General features: G+C 33.3%; 4 protein-coding genes and 1 non-coding gene across 6 annotated transcripts; 1 reads left to right on the top strand and 4 right to left on the bottom strand.

Annotated features, from left to right (window-relative positions):
• Positions 1 to 8,506: 8,506 nt before the first annotated feature.
• Positions 8,507 to 10,597, bottom strand: LOC133778627 (uncharacterized). 2 transcript variants are annotated; one of them, XM_062218614.1, is made up of 3 exons: positions 10,277 to 10,597; positions 9,714 to 9,956; positions 8,507 to 8,916 (listed from the first exon to the last, which is right to left on the bottom strand). In XM_062218614.1, exons 1-3 carry the CDS (start codon positions 10,528 to 10,530, stop codon positions 8,913 to 8,915), a joined length of 501 nt encoding a protein of 166 aa, XP_062074598.1. In that variant the 5' UTR covers positions 10,531 to 10,597; the 3' UTR covers positions 8,507 to 8,912. The 2 variants fall into 2 exon arrangements, with proteins under 2 accessions (XP_062074598.1, XP_062074597.1); XM_062218613.1 differs by having other exon boundaries at positions 8,507 to 8,912; positions 10,277 to 10,596.
• A 134-nt stretch (positions 10,598 to 10,731) lies between these two features.
• On the top strand, positions 10,732 to 13,477 carry LOC133778626 (receptor-like protein 53). The gene is made up of 6 exons (XM_062218612.1): positions 10,732 to 10,955; positions 11,108 to 11,262; positions 11,380 to 11,597; positions 11,796 to 12,405; positions 12,540 to 13,052; positions 13,141 to 13,477. The coding sequence occupies exons 1-6, from the start codon at positions 10,750 to 10,752 to the stop codon at positions 13,260 to 13,262; spliced, it is 1,824 nt and encodes a 607-aa protein (XP_062074596.1). The 5' UTR covers positions 10,732 to 10,749; the 3' UTR covers positions 13,263 to 13,477.
• A 1,813-nt stretch (positions 13,478 to 15,290) lies between these two features.
• TRNAQ-CUG (transfer RNA glutamine (anticodon CUG)) lies at positions 15,291 to 15,362 on the bottom strand. The gene has a single exon. It is a non-coding gene; the product is annotated as a tRNA-Gln (tRNA).
• Positions 15,363 to 15,650: 288 nt separating this feature from the next.
• On the bottom strand, positions 15,651 to 18,415 carry LOC133778625 (F-box protein SKIP8-like). The gene is made up of 3 exons (XM_062218611.1): positions 17,714 to 18,415; positions 17,117 to 17,313; positions 15,651 to 16,371 (listed from the first exon to the last, which is right to left on the bottom strand). The coding sequence occupies exons 1-3, from the start codon at positions 18,173 to 18,175 to the stop codon at positions 16,119 to 16,121; spliced, it is 912 nt and encodes a 303-aa protein (XP_062074595.1). The 5' UTR covers positions 18,176 to 18,415; the 3' UTR covers positions 15,651 to 16,118.
• Positions 18,416 to 21,039: 2,624 nt separating this feature from the next.
• Positions 21,040 to 24,373, bottom strand: LOC133778624 (SUN domain-containing protein 5). Its single transcript, XM_062218610.1, has 4 exons — positions 24,023 to 24,373; positions 21,802 to 23,159; positions 21,637 to 21,722; positions 21,040 to 21,551 (listed from the first exon to the last, which is right to left on the bottom strand). The coding sequence occupies exons 1-4, from the start codon at positions 24,201 to 24,203 to the stop codon at positions 21,314 to 21,316; spliced, it is 1,863 nt and encodes a 620-aa protein (XP_062074594.1). The 5' UTR covers positions 24,204 to 24,373; the 3' UTR covers positions 21,040 to 21,313.
• Between the last annotated feature and the right edge of the window lie 532 nt (positions 24,374 to 24,905).

The raw sequence follows: 24,905 nt of genomic DNA, 5'->3' as shown, positions 1-24,905 counted from the left end.
TATTAAAAAAAGAGTAGTAGTATAAAAAATATAATTTAGGAAATTTGTTGTTAAAATAAATCAAATAAGAAAGGTTAAGTAAAATACTTGTGAGATACCTCATGTAGCAAACGACAACTCCTTGTCCAATCTTTTCCATTCGAATAAATTGAAGTATGTCCTCTTTGCATATGTAAAGACTTGAAATATCCTGACCGAATACATCCTCATCTATGCCTGGATTGACACAGTCATCGTCATTCCAACGAGATATAATATTGTATATCTGTTCCAAAGGACTGGTGTCTTGTGTCGGAGGATCACTCAAACGTTGTATTCTTTCCCGGGGTCGTTGTGTTGAAGGAGCAATTGGTCGTTCTGATATGTTATTACTTCTAGCCTTAATTCCGTCCTTAGTTTTCCCAGGAATATTCAACAAAGTTCCAATCAAACTATCACATACATTTTTCTCTATGTGCATAACATCTAAATTATGGCGTCCAAGTAAGAATTGCCAATATTCAAGCTCGAAAAATATAGATTTCTTTTTATAACAACTTTTGGGCTCTTTGTGACAGTCAGAATCCCGTGATCCGTAAGGGGAAAGACCGGGTAAGCTGTGCAATCCCACACCGCCTGGGGAAGGTCAAGTGTAATGATTCTAAGACTGTGTAGGTATGTGACTACACAGTTGAAGAGGGCTTAAATGGATTGATAGGTACTACCTATATCAGGAAGGTGCATCTTCTTTTCGGTAGCCCATCACTTGAGAACTCCATGGTTAAGCGTGCTTGGCCTGGAGTAATCTAGGGACGGGTGACCTCCTGGGAAGTTTTCCCAGGAAGTGTGCGAGTGAGGACAAAGCACGCTGGAAAGACTTGTCTTGCTTTGTAGGGCCACTCGTCATTCCAGAAAGCAGCCATAGTGACGTGGGGCGTCACATAATGGTATCAGAGCCTTGACCCAGCCGGAAGTGTGGCTGACGGGGACGTCGGGCCCGTAAGGGGGGTGATTGTGACAGTCAGAATCCCGTGATCCGTAAGGGGAAAGACCGGGTAAGCTGTGCAATCCCACACCGCCTGGGGAAGGTCAAGTGTAATGATTCTAAGACTGTGTAGGTATGGGACTACACAGTTGAAGAGGGCTTAAATGGATTGATAGGTACTACCTATATCAGGAAGGTGCATCTTCTTTTCGGTAGCCCATCACTGGAGAACTCCATGGTTAAGCGTGCTTGGCCTGGAGTAATCTAGGGATGGGTGACCTCCTGGGAAGTTTTCCCAGGAAGTGTGCGAGTGAGGACAAAGCACGCTGGAAAGACTTGTCTTGCTTTGTAGGGCCAGTCGTCATTCCAGAAAGCAGCCATAGTGACGTGGGGCGTCACACTCTTCCACAACCTTAGCCTTCCCATGACCCTTCTGCTTTGTAGGTGTACGAACTTTAGGCTTACCTAACTTAAACATGATTTTAGACATCTTCTCAAGTACTTCACTCCCATTTAAAGGTTGAGGAGCCTCCTCAAACTCTTGTTTGTCGTTGAATGCCTTTTTCCAAGTTCGATATTTATGCATACTAATCAAGAACTTCCTATGACCCATATAACATACTTTTCGGGAGTGTTTTAAGTATTCAGAACATGTTTTTTCTTCACAAACGGGACAAGCCTTATATCCTTTCACACTAAACCCGGATAAATTTCCATAAGCAGGAAAGTCATTGATAGTCCACAACAATACAGCTCTAAGATTAAATTCTTCTTGCCTGTACACATCATAAACCTTAACCCCTTCATCCCACAAAGTTTTCAAATCATCGATAAGAGGCGACAAATATACGTCGATGTCATTACCAGGTTGTTTAGGTCCCGATATCAACAATGGAAACAAGGTAAATTTTTTCTTCATGCACAACCATGGGGGTAGATTGTAAATGACTCAACACAAGTAGGACATATTTTTGCATCTGCAAAGTCATTTCGATATAACATGCAATCAATAGGACATGCATGAATTTTTTCATATTGCATGCCCAATGAGCATAATGTTTTCTTTGCTTCATAAAATGAAGTTGGCATTTCATTACACTCCGGCAACAAATCATTCAAAAAACAAACTAGATCAGTCATCCCTTTATTACTCCAACCGTGTTTAGCTTTCAAATTGTACAACCTAAGGAGTGCGGATAACTTTGTAAATTTTTTACAACTGGGGTAAATCGGTTTCTCAGCATCACTAAGTAGTGTCTCAAACTTATCTGGGTCTACTCCGGATCCATAATGTGCGTCATCAATCATATCAACTAATGCATCACAATTCTCCTCTACTATATTCCTCCTTACTTCATTGGGTCTACTTGGTGGAGTTGGCGCGACATGCATTCTCTCCCCATGCATATACCAAACCGTGTAACTTTTGTCGATTCCATTGAAAAATAAGTGTTGTTTGATCTTACTAAGATCCATTTTCCTTACATTTCCACACTTAATACATGGGCAACGAGTAAATTTTAGGTCTTTCACATTCTCCGAACAAAATCTTAAAAATTAATCGACCCCGTTTTTATATTCCACGGATAACCTATTCGCTGACATCCATTTTCTATTCATATCTTCTCTTATGTCTATGAAAAATTAAATAATAAAAACTACATAAGCATATGGCCGAGCATATGAAAAATTGGGCATCATTTCTTCTATATTAGTAACTTAGCCATCAATCAATCTTATCAAATCCAATCAAATAAGCACAAAACAATTCAAATATAATAATAGAATACATAATTCTAGACAAAATCAGACAGCATTTCCCCTATAATATTGATCTAACCATCTGTTAACAACAAGTCAAACAGCACACAATAAGTTTATTCCTTATAGCTCCACAGCTCACAAACAAATTTTCTAGAACCTACTTCACTAAAACACACAGTTCTCAACCTTCTGTTATCACCGCAACACACAATTTTAATATCAGAACCTACTTCACTATGGATGAATATTTAAGATATTCAAACTCCTCTAACAAAAATTTAATAATACTAAAACGAGAGATAAGATAATGTACGTACCTTTTGCAATTAATAGTCCTAGCTAGAAAATTTACTTCACTTTGCAATGCACTTTGCTATTAAATTCACAACCAACAAGATTGAATTAATTAATAAATAAGAAATTACTAAATAAATAAATAAAACATAATATATATAATCAACTTACTTCAATGTTAATAAAATAATTAAAATATAAATACAAATATATAATTTTTGAATAATATAATAATATACTTGAATTACTTATTTCTATACATGCAATTTAGTATGTAAATTAAAATTAAAATTAAATTATTTTTCTTATTTTAGACACATATATATATACTTAATCAATCTAAAAATTTAATTAAAAAATCTACAATTTTCGAATTAAATAGTAAAAAAATATAAAAAATAGTAAATAATGTGGTATAACTATTAAATCCCAATTGTGTATCTCAAATCTTCCTTAAAATCAATTTTCAAACTTTTAAAAAATATTTATAATAAACTCACAAATCATAAAAAAAATGCACAAAAATAATTATTTCTATCATTCTAACTATAATGCATTGTTTTAATAATGAAATCATTTCTCAAATCTTCTTCAAATCAAGCAAATATTACCCAAAACCACAACCCACAATACCCTAAAATCTCAATATTAACCTATTATAATTAAAGAAAATAAATAAAAATATATTATCATAACTATTATATATTAATTAAAATGAACAAACAAACCTAAAATTAGTTTTTGGAGGAGAAAATCAGCCAAAATCGGTATCAATTTTGCCCAAAATCACCCACAATGCCCAAAACCGCAACCCACAAAATACCCTAAAATCTCAATATTAACCCATTATAGTTAAAGAAAAATAAATAATAAAACATTATCCTAACTATTAAACATGAATTAAACTTAAAAACTTACCTGAAATCAATTTTTGGAGGAGGAAAACGGATGAAATATCGCCCAAAATCGCCAAGAAAATTGTAACGCCCTAATTTCTCATAGATTACCGAGAATACAGCGTTGGGTCATAATCGTAAATATTGCTCTTTTATTTAATAAAAACCTTAAAAATAAATACATGGATCCATGGTTTTATAAAAATAAAATACTTGTCTTTAACATAAAAATGAGCAACACTTAAATAAAACAAACTTTAATAATAATAATAATAATAATAATAATTTGGCCCGCTTGATCTTGCTCGACTATATGATCCCCAACGAATACATCATGAAGCTCTTAGGTCCCACTCGCCACCGGCCATTCTATCCTTAATTTCCTGAAATAACATCATAAGGAGTGAGCTTCTAAGCCCAGTAAGGAAAATACAAACAAGGGTTAGCCATATAATTAAACATAACATATATTCACCAAAGTCATACAAACACAAACATGTAGAACATATCAATTCTTAAGACATAATTCTAAATCATAATCTATAAATTATAGGTCATACTCTAAGTCATAAGTCATAGGTCATAGATCATACATTATAGGTCATAACTCATAATCATAACTATAAGTCATATATAATAATCATAGCTAAAAATAACAAATCAGATATAATAAAAAGATAAGTGCTTATACAGAGGTGGCAATTAAGCCCCGGACAAAAGTCCGTCATACACTGGACATAGGTCCGTCATAGAGTTTTGGCAACCGAGCCTACCGGACATAGTCCGTCATACATCATTAGACACCTTAGGTCCAGACACACTTACCCCTTTATTGTACCTGAAATGTTAGGTGATACAAAAATAAACTATATCATACACTGGATCATAATACTAAACTATCTAATTTTCCTTACCTTAAAGATTATCAAACAACGAGCGTGAGAGATTGCAAAACGTAGAACCCCAAGAATACGATCGAAACAACAAAGACCACCTTCTTAGCCGCTAATTATTTGAACCTTAATATCATCAAAAACCCCATCAATAATTTTCTAAAAAAAATTATTTAAACCACTAAAAATAAATAACTCAACCATACCTTGAATACTCTACCAGCCAAAATCTCAAGCACCCAAAAGCCACTTAATTTCTCTTAATTGCACTATCTATTGACTACTCTTATTTATAGGCCTTAAAAAAAATATCACGTTTCTATTTTAATTTCAAAATTCCTAGAATATCTCCATAACTCAAATTTTAGTTCCTAAGATATTAATTAACTACTTTAACTTAACCAATCTAACCTAGTCGTAGGAATTTAGATTGTTATTATATTACTTAATCTATGCACCAATCATTTAGTTTATAAAATAATAAAATACTATTAACTTTAACTAATATATCTATCTCTACCAGATTATTATTAAGCCTATAATATAAAATCATAATATAAACATTTAAATAATATTCTTTCTTTTAAGTAGATATAAAATCTTTCTTAACAGCCCCTACTCACCGAACTCTCTCTATATAATACTAACAAATATCTTTTATTTAATTTAACAATATACCAACCTAAAACAATGGTCTTAACCGACCGAAATTTTCTACTACTTATATCATCAATTACTTAATTCATCATTAATACTTTAGTTGCCACATTTACCAAATCAAATACTTAAATATCTTAATAACAATATCATGCTATCATCTATTCAAAATAAAGTTCTCTTTTTCAATTTCAAAGTATATATTACTTTGAACTAACGTGGTGACTAACATTATATAATAGGAAAAATTGCTAACAACTAAATAAAACTTAAATTCTATTCTTCATAATTTATTCACCCATTTCATTTTTTTTTTTTTTTACTAGACATAACTTGAAAGCAATTTATCTAACAAGCTAGAATTCTACGCAATTATGTCACTTTTCTAAAATTAATTAAAATAATACCACAACTAAAAGTATTATTTTAAATTAACACTACTAATGAACTTGTCATAAGTAAATAGCAAACAAGTAACTGAGTTACTTGGATATTACAAAAATGCCCAGAAATCGCCTCTGGTTTCGTCTGGTTCGTGAATGGCTCGGGGAAGGAGATATATAGGGGAGGCCTCTAACGTCTTCCCTGGGAAGACGTGTACACATCCAATGTCTCATCTGGGAAGACATATACACTTCCAACGTCTCCCTTGGGAAAACGTCCGATGTGTACACGTCTTCCCAGAGGAGACGTTGGATGTGTACACGTCTACCCAAGGGAGACGTTAGAGGGCTCCCATTGTCAGATTTAATTAATTTTTTTTCGACTTTTTAATTTATAACAAATAACGTTTCTCACTACTTTTAATAACTTATCCACTTAGTTATAAACAATAACTTTTAATGACTTGTCCCCTTAGACTTGAAATATCCCTAAATACTTTTAATGTCTTACACCATTGGTGTAAGTCATTATAGAGAGTCATTAAATGTCAATTTTGCTGTAGTGATAATTAATACAAGAAATAAGGACGTAAAAGCATTTTGTGAGATTTATTATTATTTTTTTACAAAATGTTTTGTGAGATTTTATCTTATGGTACTATATAGTTTTTCATAATAATAAAGTTGTTCTTCCGATTAATAAAAGCAAATTCAATAGCATTTAAGAAAATATATAATTAATTAAAGATAATCATATTATATAGTGAAGATTTATACATTCACATTAGCATTGAAACACTTAATTAGGTAATTAATTAGCCATAGTCCTATAAATTTTGTTTCCACATTGATTCTTATCTTCAAACACACTAATATCATTTTCTTTTTTAATATCAAAACACAACAAAACTCTCAAAATTACAATGAAGAGATTTCAAACACATTCACCATCGTTGTTAATCATATCTATTTTTATTTTGAAATTTTTTGTTGTAATCGCAATTGTGCTAATATCACTACAAATTTCTTCGACAATTGTTGTGGGTCTTCCGCCATCGAACAATCTTGAGCTAGTCAATAGTCTGCGAAGAACACAACGATTCAATGAGCGTTACTTGTTTTCTCAACCTTCATTCAAGGGCAACAAAGCTTAAGTCTTGGACAATTGTGTTACACAATAAATCGATGTTTCCTAGTTTTATCCCCTCAAATTAAGTTAATTTGGTCTTGCTATATAGCAAATTAATTATCTTAAACTCAATAAAAATGTTTGTAGTGCCCTTTTTTTGTGATGTATTTTCTGGACTTTATTTATCAATGTGGTGCTTTTTTTTCTTTTTAAATGTGAATCAATGTATTTTGTGTATGTGCTTAGAGCACTATATTTACCTATAATATATGATATTTATCGTTTATTACGATATCAATATAAAATAAGAATGTGAGTTCGTTCATTTCTATATACACAATTTCCCCAATTTATTTTCTTCATTTACAAGCAAATATAAAAATTTGATTCCTACTAACAAAGAATGAACTATAAAGTATAAAGTACTATATTTTGTGGAGGCTATTACTTTTATAGCTAAATGTGAATTGTTGTAATTTTCTGCTTAGGACTGAGATCAAAGGTTCTTGTTAAATTATGATTAGTGGAATTAATTGAATAGTAATTAAAGAAAATCAAGGCATTAGTATAATAAATCAAACCTATTGGAAGATGTCCTATAGTTCCCATTGTTGATCTAATTTATGTGATATGTTTTTTAGTTTGTAAATAAGCTAAGATCATTCTTCAATGTTGTCTAACAAACAAAATTAATGAAAATAGAATAATAAAAGGAATAAAATTTAACATAAATAAAAAATCAATATATAAAATTTAATTATATAGGGAGATGATTTTTTTGTATTATTATTATTTTTAAAGAATAGAAATTCTACTAAAATGTTGAAAAAATCATTCTATTACTTTAAACTACAACTAAAAAAAAAAATTCATTCCATTCCATTACTTTTCGACCAAATAAAACTGGAACACATACTGTCTTACATGCTTTTATTATTTTATATCGAGTAGGTAACCATTTGGTATCCTGTGTTTTTGCAAAATATCATTTTGATACCCTCCGTTTTCAATAATGCTCATATGGTACCCTGTATTTTAAAATCGTACATATTTAGTACCCTAAACTCAAATTTAATTAATAAAATTTTACCAATTTAATCAAACTGCTGTCAATTATGTAAGTTCTAAATTTAAATTTAATTACTTAATTACATATAACTAATGACAGTTTGATCATATTGACAAAATTTTATCTATCAAATCTGAGTTTAGAGTATCAAATATGTATAATTTTAAAATACAGGGTACCATATGAGCATTGTTGAAAATAGATGAGCATTATTGAAAACAGAGAGTACTAAAATGATAATTTGCAAAAACATAGGGTTCCAAATGAGTAAATTCATTTTTATATCGTTTTTATAGTCACCGTCGTTTTTAGGAAATAATGTCGTTCTCTTCACTCCTTAAAGCTTTTCTTATTGTCACTTATGATGTGAATGTTCCCTTCTTATTTGAATATGCCCTTCAATCCTAATTACGCAATTTTGGTCATGATAATAAGCTAAAGATAGTTATAAGTGCGATTGAAACCAAGCTTAAGTGTATTGCATTTAAAACAATCCCCTAAAATAGATGATAAATAGAGGAAGAGAATCACTACAAGTATATGGAAATGGACATTGGTACAATGGAGGGAAGAACACATCAAAACCTGAATATTTCATTTTTTTTCATAGTTGAAAGAACAAAGTAGAAGAATTCATCTCTTTTCATGTTTTTTTTTCTTTCTCTCTGACATTCCTTCCCCCTTTGTGGTAAATATTAACACCATTATATCCATTGAATTTGCCTAATAGAAGAACAAACTTCTCCACTAGAGCTTTTGGCTCCACAAGATTTCCTTCAACCATCTATATATGATGAATATATGTCAATCCAAAGAACTTATTAGCCTCTCTTCAATCTCCTTGGGGTCCTTATTTTTTCTTCCTAACTCCACATTACACAAACCAAAGCAGTAGTAAAGTAAGGCATGAGATATGGTAAGAAACATCAGAAAAATATCTGACATAAGAGTTAAAAAACACAAGCAAGAAGATTAATAAACTTGGATGTACATTCTAACAAATCATTCAAGCCAAAAGGAATTTGAACTTGGGTTTTGTTTTTGGATAAAAAGGTTTGAGAAAGCAAAGAGTCCAAAGAAAGACAATCCTGGAATTGCAACCATAGAACCAAAGAAATTTGTTTCTTGCACATTCAACTAACAAGAACATAAAATGAACTTAATATGACACAGATATGCACTTCTCATTACAGTACTATTATTTAAAGAAAAAAAGTAGATCATATATATTGTCTAATTATCTGTTTGGACCTGTGTTTTGATAAATAATTTTTTAGACCATGTATTTTGTAAAATAGTTCAAATAGAACCCTAAACTCGATTTCGGTCAAAGTTTTCTGAACTAAATTACAAATAATTCACTAAACTTACAATTTACTATTTGAAACATTTCACAAAACATATAATCTAAAAAGAAATTTGTTAAAAGACAGGTCCAACAAAACTCCAAACAGTTAATGTACAAAACACATGATCCAAAAATCAAATAAAAGAAAAAATACACATTCAAAGTCAGTTTCAAGTGGAAAATACTGAATACATGTGTACAGATTAGAAATATGGCAAAGACAAAACCTCAAACTTTCAATATCAACAATGTTGTTAACTTAGCTATATTTGAGTATTCCAACTTTGTTTTGCAACAGTCAGTTCTAAGTTTTTACCTTGATTTAATCTCAGTACTAGTGTTCACAGGGGGCTCTCTCTGGCTTCTTCCAAAGGCAACTTCATCCATGCTTTGCCCAGTTCTTTTATATCTGCCACCAGATTCAACAAATCCAGGACAAGGTCTGTAAGCCTTTATTGGCCACCAGCCAAAGCCTGGAAATGTGGCAATTCCACCTTGGATTCTTCCCTCACCATTGCAGCCCTTCTCTACTTCTTCTCTCCCACAAGCCTTACAGCCACTGTCCACAAAATTGGTTCAAACAACTCAAAAAATTCAGTACTTCTTTTTGTCTTTTGGAAACATTTAAATATATATGTATATATTTTAATGAAGATTGATGGTGTTATAAAACTAACAAGCTAGCTTCAATCTTAGTGAAATTAAAGTCAATAGATTTGACAAAGCTTTGGTCTTTACCATAAATATTAATCATTTTTTAGTTTTGCCTCACTACCTATGGAAAACCCAGCTCAATTACCCCAAGTTTTCAGAATTTCTTTCTCTTTTTCATTTTTGGTGATGGGTTTATAGTAAATTCGGCAAAGAATACGGCAATACCTCAGGGAGAGCTTGTTACCGTCTTCCATGGCTGAATTTGACTGAACAGCTACTGAATCATCAGCCGGCGGAGGAGGAGGTGGGCCTTCTTCCACTACAGAAGCTAAGCAACGAGAAGAAGAAGAAGATAGAAAGTTGGGATGCTTTAATGGCCGAATCTTAAGAGTTCTTGAGCCATGCAACCGTGTACCGTAAGAGAATTGAAACGATGGCAAGTGATGAGGTCCCGGAACTGAGACGACCGCCATTTCCATCTCTCTCTCTGAGCAGTGGGAGTGGGAGAGAAGAGAACTGACCCGTTAGCCACGAATATGTGAGGCCAAGACGAGTTTTTAAAATAATATTATATTATTATGGCTGCGAAACCATGATTCTCTTTCTCTCATTCTTTATGTCGTTTATTCAAAACGACATCTTTGTAAGTGTCGTTTATCTCAGAGGTTTGACTTGACCTCTGAAAGTGGGGAGATGAAATGAAAGAACAAGGTACCGACCTTGAGAAGCAAGCAATGGAGACCCAACTGGTAAAACTTTGCATTGAGGCGGCGTGTGAGAGCAGAGACAGCGTGGAGCAATGGCGGAAGCAGAAGCGAACTCTCGAGCGCCTACCTTCTCACCTCGCCGACGCTCTGCTTCGCCGCCTTCTCTCTCGTCGTCTCCTCTACCCTTCATTACTCGAGTATGTTCTTAAAAGAAGAGAACAAAAAAAGCTCACTTTTCCAATTTTTTTTTATCAGACCCAGCTGTGATTTTCTCCGAAGGATGTCTTTAGATTGATTAAGAAGGTTCAAAGCTACGAAATTTGATATGGGTTTCTGGTTTTTTATGCAGAATTTTCAGAGAAACTGTGGAGGAGGTTGATCTCAGAGATCAAAACTACATCGATGCAGAATGGATGGCGTATATTGGAGCCTTTAAGTGTTTGCGTTCTTTGAAAGTTGCCGATTGCACTAGGCTCAACAACTCTGCTCTTTGGGCCATTACAGGTATATGACTACATGTAGATCTTCTGTGTGGTGCTTTGTTTTGATTAATGGTGGGATCTAGATGAAGAAGATTACTTACAATACATTCCCAGTGACTAGTTTTGTTTGTTTTTGAAGGGATGACGAGATTGAAGGAGTTGGATCTTTCTAGATGTTCTAAGGTCAATGATGCTGGTTTTAGTCATGTTTTATCGATTTCGAGTTTGGAGAAGTTATCTGTTTCGAAAACTGGTCTTACTGCTAAGGGACTCAAGCATCTTTCTTCGCTTAGGAACTTGTCTTTGTTGGACTTGGGTGGTTTGCCTGCCAATGATATGACATTGAACTCACTTAAGGTACTTCTTGTTTCTCAAATCTGCGGTTTTTTCTATATAAAAAGTTGCTTTAATCTCCATGATTGTTGAAACTATATTATGGATTATCATGTTTTTAGTTTTATTTCAAGCTGAAAGTTGCCAACCAGAATGCAATGTTGGGTTATTTCATGTCTAGGTTTAGTGCTTTGGTTCATGTTGTTGCTGCTTTGGTTTTAGGGACTCACAAAACTACAGTACCTCGATCTTTGGGGAAGTGAAATATCAGACCAAGGGGCTTGTGTTCTTCAAGTGCTACCCAGTTTGAGTTTCTTGAATCTAACTTGGACCAATGTTAGGAACTTGCCAAACTTGTTGTCACTCGAGTGCCTGAACATGAGTAACTGTACAATTGAATCTCTACTTAAAGGGGGTGGTGATAAAGCTCCTTTAACTAAACTTGTTATCTCTGGTGCCACCTTTGTAGACGACTCTGAAGCCTTTATGCATACCGAAATGAGCTTTCTGACCTATCTTGATCTATCAAACTCGTCACTTCGCACATTCCACTTCTTATCTCGTCTGAACATGCTGGAACATTTGAATCTCAGCTCCACCGTGGTGGGAGATGACGAAGCTGAAGAGATCGCAAGTATAGGAGAAAATTTGAGGTATCTCAACCTTAGCAAGACGAAAGTGAGCAACACTGGAATAGAAATCTTAACTGGACATGCTCCCAAACTCGAAATATTATACTTATCTGATACATCAGTTGATGATATAGCCATCTCGTACATCAGCCTAATGCCCTCTCTGAAAGATATTGACTTGAGCAATACAAACATTAAAGGTATGAATTTGTCTAAACTCTGTACAGTTGTTAAAGTGATAGTGTGATACTATATAGTTTGATATACGGTTCTATACAAGCTGTGTTGTGTGTGTGTGTATAACAAATAAGTATTTGTCTTTCTTAACCTTCAGGTCTCATTTACCAAGCTGGTGGCCCTGAGATGGATCCAATTTTGTCATTGCAAGAACTGCAAAGACTCAAGAATTTGAAAAAGTTGAATTTGGAGGGAACCCAAGTGAGGGATGCAGCTCTGTACTCTGTGTCAAGCTTGCTTGAGTTAACCCATTTATCACTCAGAGATGCATCTCTTACAGACATCTCTCTATCCTACATGTCATCTTTAACAAAATTAACAAATCTAGGCATACACGACGCTGTGCTTACAAACTCGGGGCTGCACTCATTTCAACCCCCAGCTTCGCTGAAAATGATGGATGTTATGGGCTGTTGGCTCTTGACTAAGGATGATATCGTTTCATTTTGTAAAACTCATCCTCAGATCGAAGTAAGACACGAACATGTTCATGTCGTTCCGTCAGACCAAAGCTGTTTGAACCGTCCATCTCCTTCCCGATCAACTTCCAAGACAACAACACAATCGCGTCAGCAGAATAGAAAGATACCCATGTCTCCTTGTTTTGTAGGTAAGATTATGGCATGGAGATGCCTTCTTTTGGTGACAACATTTTATAACATTTCAAATCTAATCCATTTGACAATTCTATGAAACAGATCAAAGGTTGAAGTACAGCAGGGAAGAGCTACTTGGGCTGCAGCAATTTTCATCTTTATCCCTTGCACCGTCTCCTCGCGATGGAGAAGCTTCGACGATTGGAAACTCGCCATTGGATTAGCTAGAATTGCTTCTCAAAATGTTGTTGTACTATAACCAATGTAGTCTAATTGATAAAACACAGTTTTTTCTTTTCACTCTCTCGGTACTCCATTTTTTTTATGATTATTAGGAAAAGGCTTATTAGGATTTTTTCATACAAACTATTACAACTACTAAATCATGTCGCCTGAATCTTTTGGCTTGATAAAAATTCTTCTTGAACTATTCACATTATTGAAATGTAGAGCTTTTGTCTAATTTTACTAATGGAATAGTGATATGGCGACATTGCAGTGCTGATGTGGATTGACACTTGTATAATTTTAAAAATAAATAAGATTTTATCCCAAACTTTTACTGTTACCAAATTATGTTAATCGAATTCTAAAATTTAAAATTTAAACAATATTTTGAATATTAAAAAGAAAATATACAAAGCATTAAACTAAAAATTTATTTAAATTAAATTAAATCATACTAAATAAAAATTTAAGACGACATAGGCCAACACCAAAATTGAATGTTGCCAGGGACCCACATGAGCCTAGTCTGTGGATAATGTCGCTATCCAACCAACTTTGAGTTCATTCTGACGCATGCTTAACACTCAAGCCAATTTTTTGTCACCATTATTATTATTTTTTTAATTTTAATGGTTTTTTTTTTCTTCTTTTAATACTCAAAAGATGGTTTAATTTTAAATTTTTAAAATTCAGGGGCATAATTTGGTAATGGTAATAGTTTGTGTACGTCTTGAAAATCAGCACGTATCTTTTTAAGCAGCTCGGGTACAGCTGGCTAGCAAAAGACTATAATCGATGTTCCACGTGTTCACTTTTCATCTGGGAGAATTTAGCATGATTCCCTCGATGAATAGCTAGAGCTGATGAGTAATTTAGCAACTTACCACCTGGAACCATTTGTGTAATATGGCATCAAAAGACACGAGCTGACATTACGTTAAGCACGTGGTATGCCAGATGTCTGACGTATTCCAGGATCTTTATAAAGTTGACCACGCAATGTAAACGTGCATAAAACAGACATCACGTGTCTGCTTTATTCCCGAATTCCCGGATACGCAATATAAACGTGCGTGATCAGACATCACACGCTTGATTTAGGCCATGCGGCCCATTATCCATTTTTCCTATTGATTAGACCACACTTCAATATAAAATTTAGATATTAATCATTAATATCACAGAGACGATGTGAAGGATCAAGAGATAACGAGATGACCCCAACACCTACCCAGAGATCATTCTCCTATAAATACCAAGACCCTGGGTAGTGCAAGGGGTTGGATTCTTTCTGTAATGCAAATACTCTGTAAAAATAGAAAGAGATATACAACAATAATATTGACTCGTGGATTAAGGAGATTTTAACCTCCGAACCACGTAAAAAGGAACGAGTATTCTTATTATATCATTCTAAGTACCTTAAAGAGTGATTATTCTCATTACGGTTTGCCCTTAAGCACTAGTTCATTCAAACTAATTTTCATAATATACTGTTGGCGAAAAACCGTGTCAACAGTTTAGGGGACAAAAATTATATTTATTATTTATATTATAAACGACGCATTGACATGACAATACCACATCGGTTACAAAACTGCCACATCATCATTCCGTTAGCGAAATTGAACGGAAGTCCCACATTTCAGTAACGTGAATAATTTTTAACAAGTTGAAAAATTCGGGGACACGATTTGGATTAGTAATAGTTCAGGGAGAAAAAACCCTAATAAGCCTAAGGAAAAATACGAAAGAGTGTGTCAAAATGTGAATGTAGCGTAGTGCTTAAACAAGTGTTGAAAACACTCTTATTTCCTTTTGAAAACCAGTCTTGATTTTTTGGTCCCGATCAGAAGGAAAAATGTGTCAAAAAAATGCCCAGATGTTTGAGAACAGTTGGCATAGAAATTTTGATCACCACATGAAACACTATATAATAAGCTAAACTGTACATGTATAAAAAATTAGCAGTGACGAAATTATATGCTACAGTTTAAAAAATAGGAATAAATGCAAGAAAAAATAGGTTCCACCGAGACTTGAACTCGGGTTACTGGATTCAGAGTCCAATGTCCTGACCACTAGACCATGGAACCCTTGTTGAAATATTATTTACAATTTATTTATTTATCTATGATAAATTAATTTGATATTTTCCAAATATTACTCTTTTCTGCAATATTTCAAAGACCAACTTATTTTTTTAAGAATTAACAGAGTTTCTAAAAGTGGCCTTTGGTAAAAAATTTGCACTCTTCACCTTTATTTATCTTAAATTTCACTATTATTGCATTGGTACTCAAAAAATTAACATTAGTAGACTCTTGACCCAAAGTAGGGTTTATACCCAGAGGACATTGCATTTGAAATGCTCATTGCAAATGGTACAAATCACTTCACTTGCATAATTTTTTTTTTATTTACAATTTCCTTTACAAATTAATTTACTCGCAATTCCGGAACTCAACTCAAATTCACCCTTTTCCGGAAAAACCATTTGCTTCAAAACCACAATGGTTCTCTCAAAACCCTCTCAGACAAAACCAAGGCAAGGAAGGTGTGTGTATTGAAGCAATAATTCCAGAAAGAATTGTTGAAAATAATAGTCAATATATGATCAAAGAAAGAAGGAAAATGAAGAAAAAGGGTAAAAAGGGAAAGAAAGAAAAAATGACCTCTTGACCATACTACCAAAAAAAAAAAAAAACTGCTGTTGGAGAAAAAGATTAAAAAGGATCTGCAAGAGAAATCACAGTGAATTCAAGAAACTTGCTCTTGCAAATAAGTACCACTATTCTTTGTAACTAGTATTTAGTATATCATTGCTATGAATTATTATTTTCTTGAATTGATTACCCATGGAGAATCTGTTGCTCCAATTCTCCTTCCATTACAGAGCTGTGATGATGCACCATATACCATCGTCCGTTATGGAACTCGAAGACATTAGTCACATTAAAAGGGCCGGTGTCCACATCAACGAATGTTTTCATGGTAACCCAAGCCATGTCTGTAAGTACCCGAGCTCGAACATCCCTAATCTGAAAGTTGACTCCTTGATCCCAATTAAAGGCAAACTGCCAACTTTGTATCACAGCATTATACCTGAACAGTAAACAAAAATTTATTTTAAATGCCACTTGAATTTACTAAAACCTCTGTCACGGACCAGATCAGACGACAAAAATATGTCATCGATCGAAATATAACGCCTCTTGACAGTCAAAACCAAACAGATCAAGCAGGAAAAGAATAAAATGCTTTTTGAAATAATATCACTTGTTTATGGACTAGCCTGGATTCCTGCTCTAGCTAAAGTCAGTGCAGCAACACCTTTAAGATATATCTGAGATTTCAACAGGATTCATAGGAAAATGACAGAGCATTGGACCTATAAGAAATCAATCTTGCACCATTTATGTTGTTCAAAACCATAAAGACCAGTTCAATTCTGGGAAGTATATGAATCACCTACCTTAACAAGGGACATGTTTCTTATATTACTACCATACGTTATTAGAAAATACTTTCTAAAAAGATAATCAAAGACGCGCCTGCATGCGCGTGTAGGGGAAACAAAAAAGAAAGTTCCATTAAACTCATCTTCAATTTCACTAGAGTTGAATTTGAAATGGTTCATGGTACTCATTTATTTTGCATGGTATCTAATCTTATTACAAAGTATATTCTTCAATCATAATTGGGTGGGCTGACTTGAAAAAACAGAGCAAGAATAAAACATAATAAAGACAGAAATAAAAAGTACATTTTCCCATAATTGGATGAACCTACGTAACATAAATGCATAAATGAAATACTCTCATTGCATACAAAACGAAAAGCAGCTTACCCTGAAAAGAGTTCTCCCGAGGCATGAACACATTTCACGTAATCTGCATTCAGCCAAAAACATCTCATTGCTGTAAGAGACCTTTCTCTAATGATGCTAAAGAAATCATTGTTTATATTCACAATTGCCCTTGTAGCAGCATAGTAGGCTTTCCACCCATTCACTGGTGTTATACTATCCTGTTCCAATGTAAAATCCTACAAAGCAGAGAAAGGGTAACTCAAATGTTTAACAAAACTAAAGAAAACAAAACCAATCTATGCATACAGTCAAGAAAGGTTCAATCTAATGCAAACACTAATACTTGAATTGAACCAATCCCTTTCAATCCATTCTCCTATTATTAGGAACCAAAACCCAGTAATATAACAGCCTAAATCATCAAGATTTCAACTATTCAATCCACATTCCAGTCCAATCCCATTTCAAGAATCAATTCGAACATTGTAAATGGTTCTAATTTCCTACATTTTCTGTACAATCAAACGGTGAATCCATCAAATGACGTTTCCATCTACTACAGCGGAATCGAATTGAATTTCAACAAAAGAAAGCTCAAACATAACGAACAATTCAAACAATGGTTGAAATTCATACCTTGTGATAGAGAGCCTTCCAGGCATTATCATCGTTCGCAGCCTTCCGCATCAAAGAATTAGTCATCGAAAGACGACAGAGGCTAGGGTAGTCCAAGTAGCTAAGCGCATGCGTTGTAATCTCCGGAACCAACTGCTCCATCATCGAAGCGCCAGTCTGTCTCTCAATCAAAACCGCTCCGTTCTCCAACATCTCCGTACCACCGCCACCATTCAAATACGGCGCCGTTTCGGACTCAGAACTGCCTTTACTGCGACAGCAACAGCTACAGTTGCAGAGTTTCTCGTTTTTCGCTTTCAAGCTTCCTTCTCCGCCGTTCGATTCAACTGGTTTTGGGTCGAGATGAGAAGTGCGGCGGCGGTGCGGGAACGATCGGACGGTGAGGAGGGCGAGGACAAAGCAGAGCGCAGTGAAGAGTAGAGCTACAAAAAAGGGTTGAGAGAAACTAGAGGTAATCTCCATTCATAAGACATGAAAGCTTCACAGGACATGAAAGGAACCCTAGAAAATCTCCTGCGACCGGTTCCACGATAAGGGTGTTAGAACGGCGTCGTTTTGGGTCGTCTTGCTCGTTCTAAGGTCGGTGGCTTTGGACTCTCCTAAGCCCTAACCTTCAACTCGAATTTGCAGAGAGTTAGAGAGAGAAAGCAAGAAAGAAAGAGAAAGAGACGACGTTTCCCTCTGCGGTTGTCAGCCGTAACGGACTTGAGGGAATCTCCATACAATGCGTACAGTGAAAACTGTATTCACTCTCCCTCTCAATTTCGAGGACAATTTTGTAATTTCATATTCATTATTATTTTCTAAAAAAAGAATATTTATTTTTTTAGAAAATATACTCATTTATTTGTTTTTAACTATTTTTTTGTAATAAAAATGAGGTGTGTTTTAACAAAATAAAAATTAATATTGGGTTCTTACATATTTAATTTAAAATAATATAAAATTTTATATTAAATTGTATCTATGTGCATGAGCAATATTAAGCACTTTGATAAAATATAAGTTTGAAAGTATTTTGAGATTATAAAATATAGTATATTAGTCTCCAATTTAATAAATAAATTTTTTTATATGAACAAATTAATATCGATTATAAGTAATTAAAATTATTTTGATTGGTCCATCAGTATTTACCCATTCTCCCTTTCACTTTCAAGGATAATTTTGTAATTTCATACATACTATTTTAAATTTAATTCTGAAATGTTTTGTTTTGTATTTTTTTTAATTTTACAAGTAATTTTATGTATTTTCTTATCTTATCAAACAATTATCCTAATCAAGTCAAATCTTTTCGCACTCACTCTAAACATTTTTGTCTTTTTCATCAACATTATCCTACTTAATTAAAATATCATCTCATACAAAAATTGATCAACCTCTTAAATTTGAAATATAAATATTTTTTTATTATTTATATTTCTTCTTAGAGAATTTAAGTAATTTTTCATAAAGCTTAGATAACATATTGAGATTGATACAATTCATCGAAATCATTAGAATATGTTTATTCATGAGTGTTTTGGAGTTGAACTTAAAAAAAATAAATGAATTGGGAATTAATATTCATATTATCAAATATAACTACTCTTTTTCTTTAGAAGATTTCAAAGCCATAGATGTATAAGAATAGGATGTTAGTGAAAATCTATCTTATTGAGAATATTATATTGATACCTAAAACTTTACAAAAATATATATTTATAAATTGAAAAAAAAAACATTATATTTTAAAAATAATGAACATCCCTTTTTTTCTCCTTTCTATTCTAATATATATTTTAAAAAATTTAGGCAAAAAACAAATAATATATATTCATATTTTTTTTAAAAAAATGAGTTTATACTTTTTTGAATTTGTATTTTGTTTTATTACATGTTTGGACCTTGTATTTTAATAAATTATTTTTTGCACTCTGTGCTTTGTAAAAAGTTCAAATAACCCATAAATTCGATTTTGATCAAAGTTTTTTGAACTAAAATCACAAATAATTCATCAACAAACAACTCAAAACAAAAATACAATCATTTTGCTTAAGAACTGTGTTATTATATTCAAAAAAAATTCATCAAAATCTGGTTTAAGGGCTTATTTGAATCATTTTATAAAAGACATAGTCTAAAAAATAATTTGTCAAAATACATAGTCTAAAAATATATAAACTCATAAAAGATATAATGATATTTAGGGAAAAATATAATTAATAGGAAAAAATTGAAAGGAAAACATTAAAACTAAATTAATAATTTAATTACTAAAAAAAGATAAACATTACAGGTTTGCAAAAGCCAATTTCGGCAGGTATTGACTTCTGTTTGGTTAGTTTATTTTTTTGGTCTTCGAGTTAGGAATAATTTATTTATTATAATAAAGGCCAATCAATAAGAACACTAACCTTATCTTCCATTAATGTATTTAATGGTTTAAATAAAAACTACTTTGGAGCAAATTAGAAACTCTTGCCATCAAGATAGGTCAAACAACATAACCAAATCAATTTTTTTTTGGGAAAAAAGAAAAAGAAAAAGTACTCTAATTTTTTTTTTGAAAATCTTTTAGGTTGATTTAAAATTAGAGTACATCATTTGTTTTGTTTCATTACCTAGTTAGACTATGTATTTTGGCAAATTTATTTTTGGATATTGTGTTTTGTAAAATGGTTCAAATAGACCCATAAACTCAATTTTGATGAAGAAAAAATTGAATATAATAATACAGTTGTGATTATTTTGTTTTTGTTCTGAATTGTTTGTTTGGTAAATTATTTGTGATTCTATATCAGAAAACTATGAACTATTTTACAAAATACAAGATGTAAAAAATAATTTATCAAAACACAAAGTCCAAACAGGTAATAGCACACAACACAAGGTCTAAAATGTATAAACCCTTCAATTTATAAAATAAAATAGTGTGAGGCAAGTCCTTAAATGCAAAGTTTCAATTTATGTTTTTTTTTCATAATATCATATAAAAAAAAATGCAATTTTGAAAAGTGTGGAAAGTGAGTTGTATAAAATATAATCAGCATAACATCCATTAGAGTACAAAAAAAAAAAATACAACTTTAGTAGATTACTATTCTCTCGAACATCTCAATCTACAATATCAAGTCTAGACTTCATCACCAAAGTCAATCAATGAGGATAATCTTCTTAGTAAAAATATTTGTCTTCATTTATGCTCTGCAAACGACCTAAATAACCACTTTAAATTAAGTGTATAAAAAAATGTATAGCACAATAAAAAAAGTATAAGAAATAAATTCCCACATTAGAAAAATTTGGAAAACAAACTTTTTTTTTCTTATTAAATTGGAATATAGTACTAAGAGTGGTTTAATTGAAATAAATTCACAATATTTTTTAAATGGTACAATATTCCCAAATACTGCAGTTCCTCTAAACTCTAAACTTTTATTATGTTTTACAAGATAACTAACTTTTGAAAAAATTATGAGGTGTTAAACCTGATTCATTTATGAAAAGGGAGAGAGAGCAAAAGCATTATCATATATTATATAGAAAGCTACAAAATTTGGCCAACAACAAAATATATCTCATTAAACTACTACTACAAAATATGGGAGTGAGTGACTAGCTATAGATCAAAGTAATAAACGCTGTCATACTGCTACTCACAAGGATCAACACCCACCCTCTACTTGTTCTGCATACTTTATCGGATTGAGAAGAGGGTCTAAAAAGTGTCAAAACTTGTACCGAAATTATCTTCAAAATCGCAAAACAAACGAAGAAAAGACTGATGGCTAGGACTGCAAGTTCCTTGCTTTCCAGGCTTGCTTGAACATCTACAATCTTTTCTATTTCTATTCTGTGTAAAGAAGGAAAATTTTCACCATGTCAAAAGTAAATGATATGAAGATCGAGAAACAAGTTATTTTCTAAGTACTACTAACCTCAACAAGTTATTTTCTCTTGCCAAAACTTCCAGCTGAGTTGAGACAACGGTTTTCCATGACTCAAGGTCAGCGACTGCTTTTTCCTGGAAATCCTCAACAATTTAAAGCTTTGAACAAAAGAAAAATAAAGTGAATTGTGTGAAAAAAGATATGAAGTTATACCGTAATCTCCTTCCACCCCAAGAGGTCTTTTATTTCTCTTTTGCTTTTTTCCAAAAGCAATGATATTCTGGATATCTCTTTGTCAAGTCCTGGCATAACATCATTTTGTCTCTGATTCATTTCTTTGATATAGTTCTCTAGAACAGACAAGTTCAGCTCAAGTGACCTCACCTTCTGCATCAAAATCTTTAGAACACTGTCACTGGGAACTCTACCATTCGGTTGCTGTCTAACTTCCATAACAGGATCAGGAAAATTGGTTGTCACTACTGATATCTTAGTCTTGCTCACATCAGCAGCTGGTTTTGGTGCATCATCAGAGTTTTTTAGTCTTGCACCAGCATTTTGGTTCCCATTGTGGACTTTGACACTTTTTTGGTCAGTTGAACTAGATTTTGCTTTTGAAGGAGGCATTGCAGTTGAGTTAGGCTCTGATAACTTGTTTGGAACTGGTTCTGCAGAAGCAACTAGATCTTCAAGCATTCGCTCGATTGCATCAACACCATATACCTCTATAAGACTAAGTGTGCAGTAAAACTCTGATCCATAATGGCTCAGCAGATTTAACTTCAGGTATCTCACCCATCTTGGCTCAGGAAGCTTAAAGGTTTGTGCATGCTTGACATTAGAGGCTACAAAGCGCCCCAATTCAGACCACATTTCGGTTGGATAGCTTAAACTGCCAGACAATTCAAACTCCTTGAAATTCGAAGAATAGTGCTCAAAGTTTGCAATTTTCACAACATCAATTAGAGTCTGTTCAGCAAGCTCAATCACAACAAACTTTTTAGCCACAGAACAAGGATTTCTCAGATACTTGTCATGGTCCTTTTCCAATATGTTGCTTGGCCCTTTAGCTTCCTTGTTATGAGCCACCACTTTTGCACCCTTTGATGCAGCTGCATAGTTGTACTCGGCCCCATCAAGTTCACGCCGGTGAGTGATGTTAACAAGCTGAGCAGCAGGAGTGTCCTGACCTTTTTCCTGCTTTGTCATGTTTCGAAACTCGTCAAGATTGAGATAAGTAGGATGAACTACTTTTCCATTCTGAAGTTCTTCTCCTTCCATAGTCTTCTTTCCTTCATGTACTTGTTGTACTTTACACACTAAAGCTCTAAACTCCAAAACACCCCAAACCACTTCTAATCCTTCTGCTTCTGGAACTGAGTACATTGGAGTTGAATAATTCTGCTGGTTGCTGCTGGTGGTGTTATAGCTTTTAGAGGTATTAAACTCAACAAGCATTTCATTTTTATGTTTGTTGGTTCTATTTCCCACATGGGAATTGGCCTGCTTGCTGAGCTGACCACTTGTAAGATTAGTACCAATTGAACTTCTGTTATCATGAAGTAGATTCCCTGAATAACAAAACCTTCAGTCAGTACAATGATATGTGTGATTGTTCTAAAGAAGAAGATTGCTAGGAAGGAAAGGCATTTCAAACACTATTGGTGGCATTTTATGATAACAAAATAACCAAAATTTCTTGGCACAATAGGCTATTTTGTAAAAAATTATCAAAAGAAAGTCATTTTGCAGAGTGACATAATAAAAGGGTCTATTCTCACCAATTAATTACTATTTATTTTTGTTTGTGCTAGCTGCATAGAACTTCATGGGAAACGAAACAAATTATTTTACAATCTAGTCTTTTGTTTGAGTCATTCTCCTTACCAACCCAAAAGAAAGAAAGAGACTTCAAAACTATTTGTTTTAATTTTGAGCATGTTCAAGTACTCAAGACTAGTGATAGAGAAACAAAGATACAGCTGAGTAATTTATGCTGTTGAACCAATTTTCATGTATAACTTAGGACTTTGTTTGAGAATCCACTAAGAGAGGAATGAGATATACATATTTGGTACACAATTAATTAACTAACAATCTCTAACCATTATTTGGCTTATTTTACCTTAACCGGGGATTCAAACAGAAACATAATAAAGAGGTAAACTTTCTTTATTCCTCACACTCCCCTACCTTATCTCAGAGATCAAACATACTTAATCATGAAAAATAGAAAGTGGGTTAGCCTAAAAAAAAGAAAAAAAACAATGTGGGTATTAAACCCCAATAACAAATTGTCCAAATTTCTAGAGCCAAGTACACAAAATGCAATTTTGAATTTTAATCCAACCAAAAAATCCAAAACTGGCAAATGGGGCAGCGAGTAAAAGGGTAAAAACAGTAAAATAATTAAAAGAAAAAAGAAAAAAATTACCTCCATTGCCATGGCTAAGGCCAAGCTTAGAGTAGTACAGAAAAGCAAGACACCAAAGGGAGAGGACCAAAGACAAAGAAAGCTCATAAAAGCTCTTTCTTTTGTTGTTGTTGGTATTATTGTCGTAGTAGATGCTCTGGCATTTGACATGTAAAGATGAGCCATTTCGAGGCTTCTTCATCTCTCATCCGTACACAAAATTTGGAAGTGAGATTTTTGGTTATGGTGGTGAGCCTTTGGTTGGTGTTTCATCTAGAAGACAGTTTAGAGAAAGAGAGAGAGAAGTTCTCCCAAGAAAAGTGGAAATGCGAACAAGTTTTGTCTTTTTTTGTCGTTTTTTGTTTTTGTGGCTAACTTATGTTAGTAAGTAAGCACTCCCAGTCTTGCGGAGGAGAAGTAGTTAGTTAGTGGTATAGGCTGACCCACGTTGAGCCCAGTTTAGGCAGCTGACCATACTCGGTTCTTATAACAATTCCAACATAAAAGTCATTTTGTTGTTGAATCACTGCACTATATTTTACTTTTTTCCTGTCAGAATATTTTGCATGTACTAACATAATTAAGTATTGCTCACACAGTGTCGGTATTAGCATATAATGATAACTATATAATCGATAATGCATGATATTAACATCGAGCTATAATGGGATGTAGATAACGTACTAACATGCTCGGGGCCCATGTACACGCTCTAAAACGTCTTTGGTCAGCCCATTGGGCCAAGACAATTAATTCTCTCACATTGGACATATAAGCCCAATTAGCTCATAATTCCTTATATAAAGGGTTGTGCTCTTGATTGATGATTAAAGTGGAATGAGTGTGGCTATGGTGTAGAGAGAATGATAGAGTAGTGTTCATTACTCCCAAGCTCTCATTTTCT

This window comes from Humulus lupulus, chromosome 5 (genome assembly GCF_963169125.1).
Source record: "Humulus lupulus chromosome 5, drHumLupu1.1, whole genome shotgun sequence".
Lineage (NCBI taxonomy): Eukaryota > Viridiplantae > Streptophyta > Magnoliopsida > Rosales > Cannabaceae > Humulus > Humulus lupulus.
This window is presented reverse-complemented; position numbering and strand designations above follow the sequence as displayed.

Excerpts from the sequence above, each read along its gene's own strand:
- LOC133778626 (XM_062218612.1), top strand. The coding sequence starts at position 10,750 with ATGAAAGAACAAGGTACCGACCTTGAGAAGCAAGCAATGGAGACCCAA. Across the intron at positions 10,956-11,107 it reads CTCTACCCTTCATTACTCGA|AATTTTCAGAGAAACTGTGG; the intron begins GTATGTTCTTAA and ends TTTTTTATGCAG. Across the intron at positions 12,406-12,539 it reads GAGCAATACAAACATTAAAG|GTCTCATTTACCAAGCTGGT; the intron begins GTATGAATTTGT and ends CTTAACCTTCAG.
- LOC133778624 (XM_062218610.1), bottom strand. The coding sequence starts at position 24,203 with ATGAAGAAGCCTCGAAATGGCTCATCTTTACATGTCAAATGCCAGAGC. Across the intron at positions 21,723-21,801 it reads TGGGGTGGAAGGAGATTACG|GAAAAAGCAGTCGCTGACCT; the intron begins GTATAACTTCAT and ends GAGGATTTCCAG. Across the intron at positions 21,552-21,636 it reads AGAGAAAATAACTTGTTGAG|AATAGAAATAGAAAAGATTG; the intron begins GTTAGTAGTACT and ends TTCTTTACACAG.
- LOC133778625 (XM_062218611.1), bottom strand. The coding sequence starts at position 18,175 with ATGGAGATTACCTCTAGTTTCTCTCAACCCTTTTTTGTAGCTCTACTC. Across the intron at positions 17,314-17,713 it reads GGAAGGCTCTCTATCACAAG|GATTTTACATTGGAACAGGA; the intron begins GTATGAATTTCA and ends TCTGCTTTGTAG. Across the intron at positions 16,372-17,116 it reads TCGGGAGAACTCTTTTCAGG|GTATAATGCTGTGATACAAA; the intron begins GTAAGCTGCTTT and ends TTTACTGTTCAG.
- LOC133778627 (XM_062218613.1), bottom strand. The coding sequence starts at position 10,530 with ATGGAAATGGCGGTCGTCTCAGTTCCGGGACCTCATCACTTGCCATCG. Across the intron at positions 9,957-10,276 it reads GGTAACAAGCTCTCCCTGAG|TGGCTGTAAGGCTTGTGGGA; the intron begins GTATTGCCGTAT and ends TTTTGTGGACAG.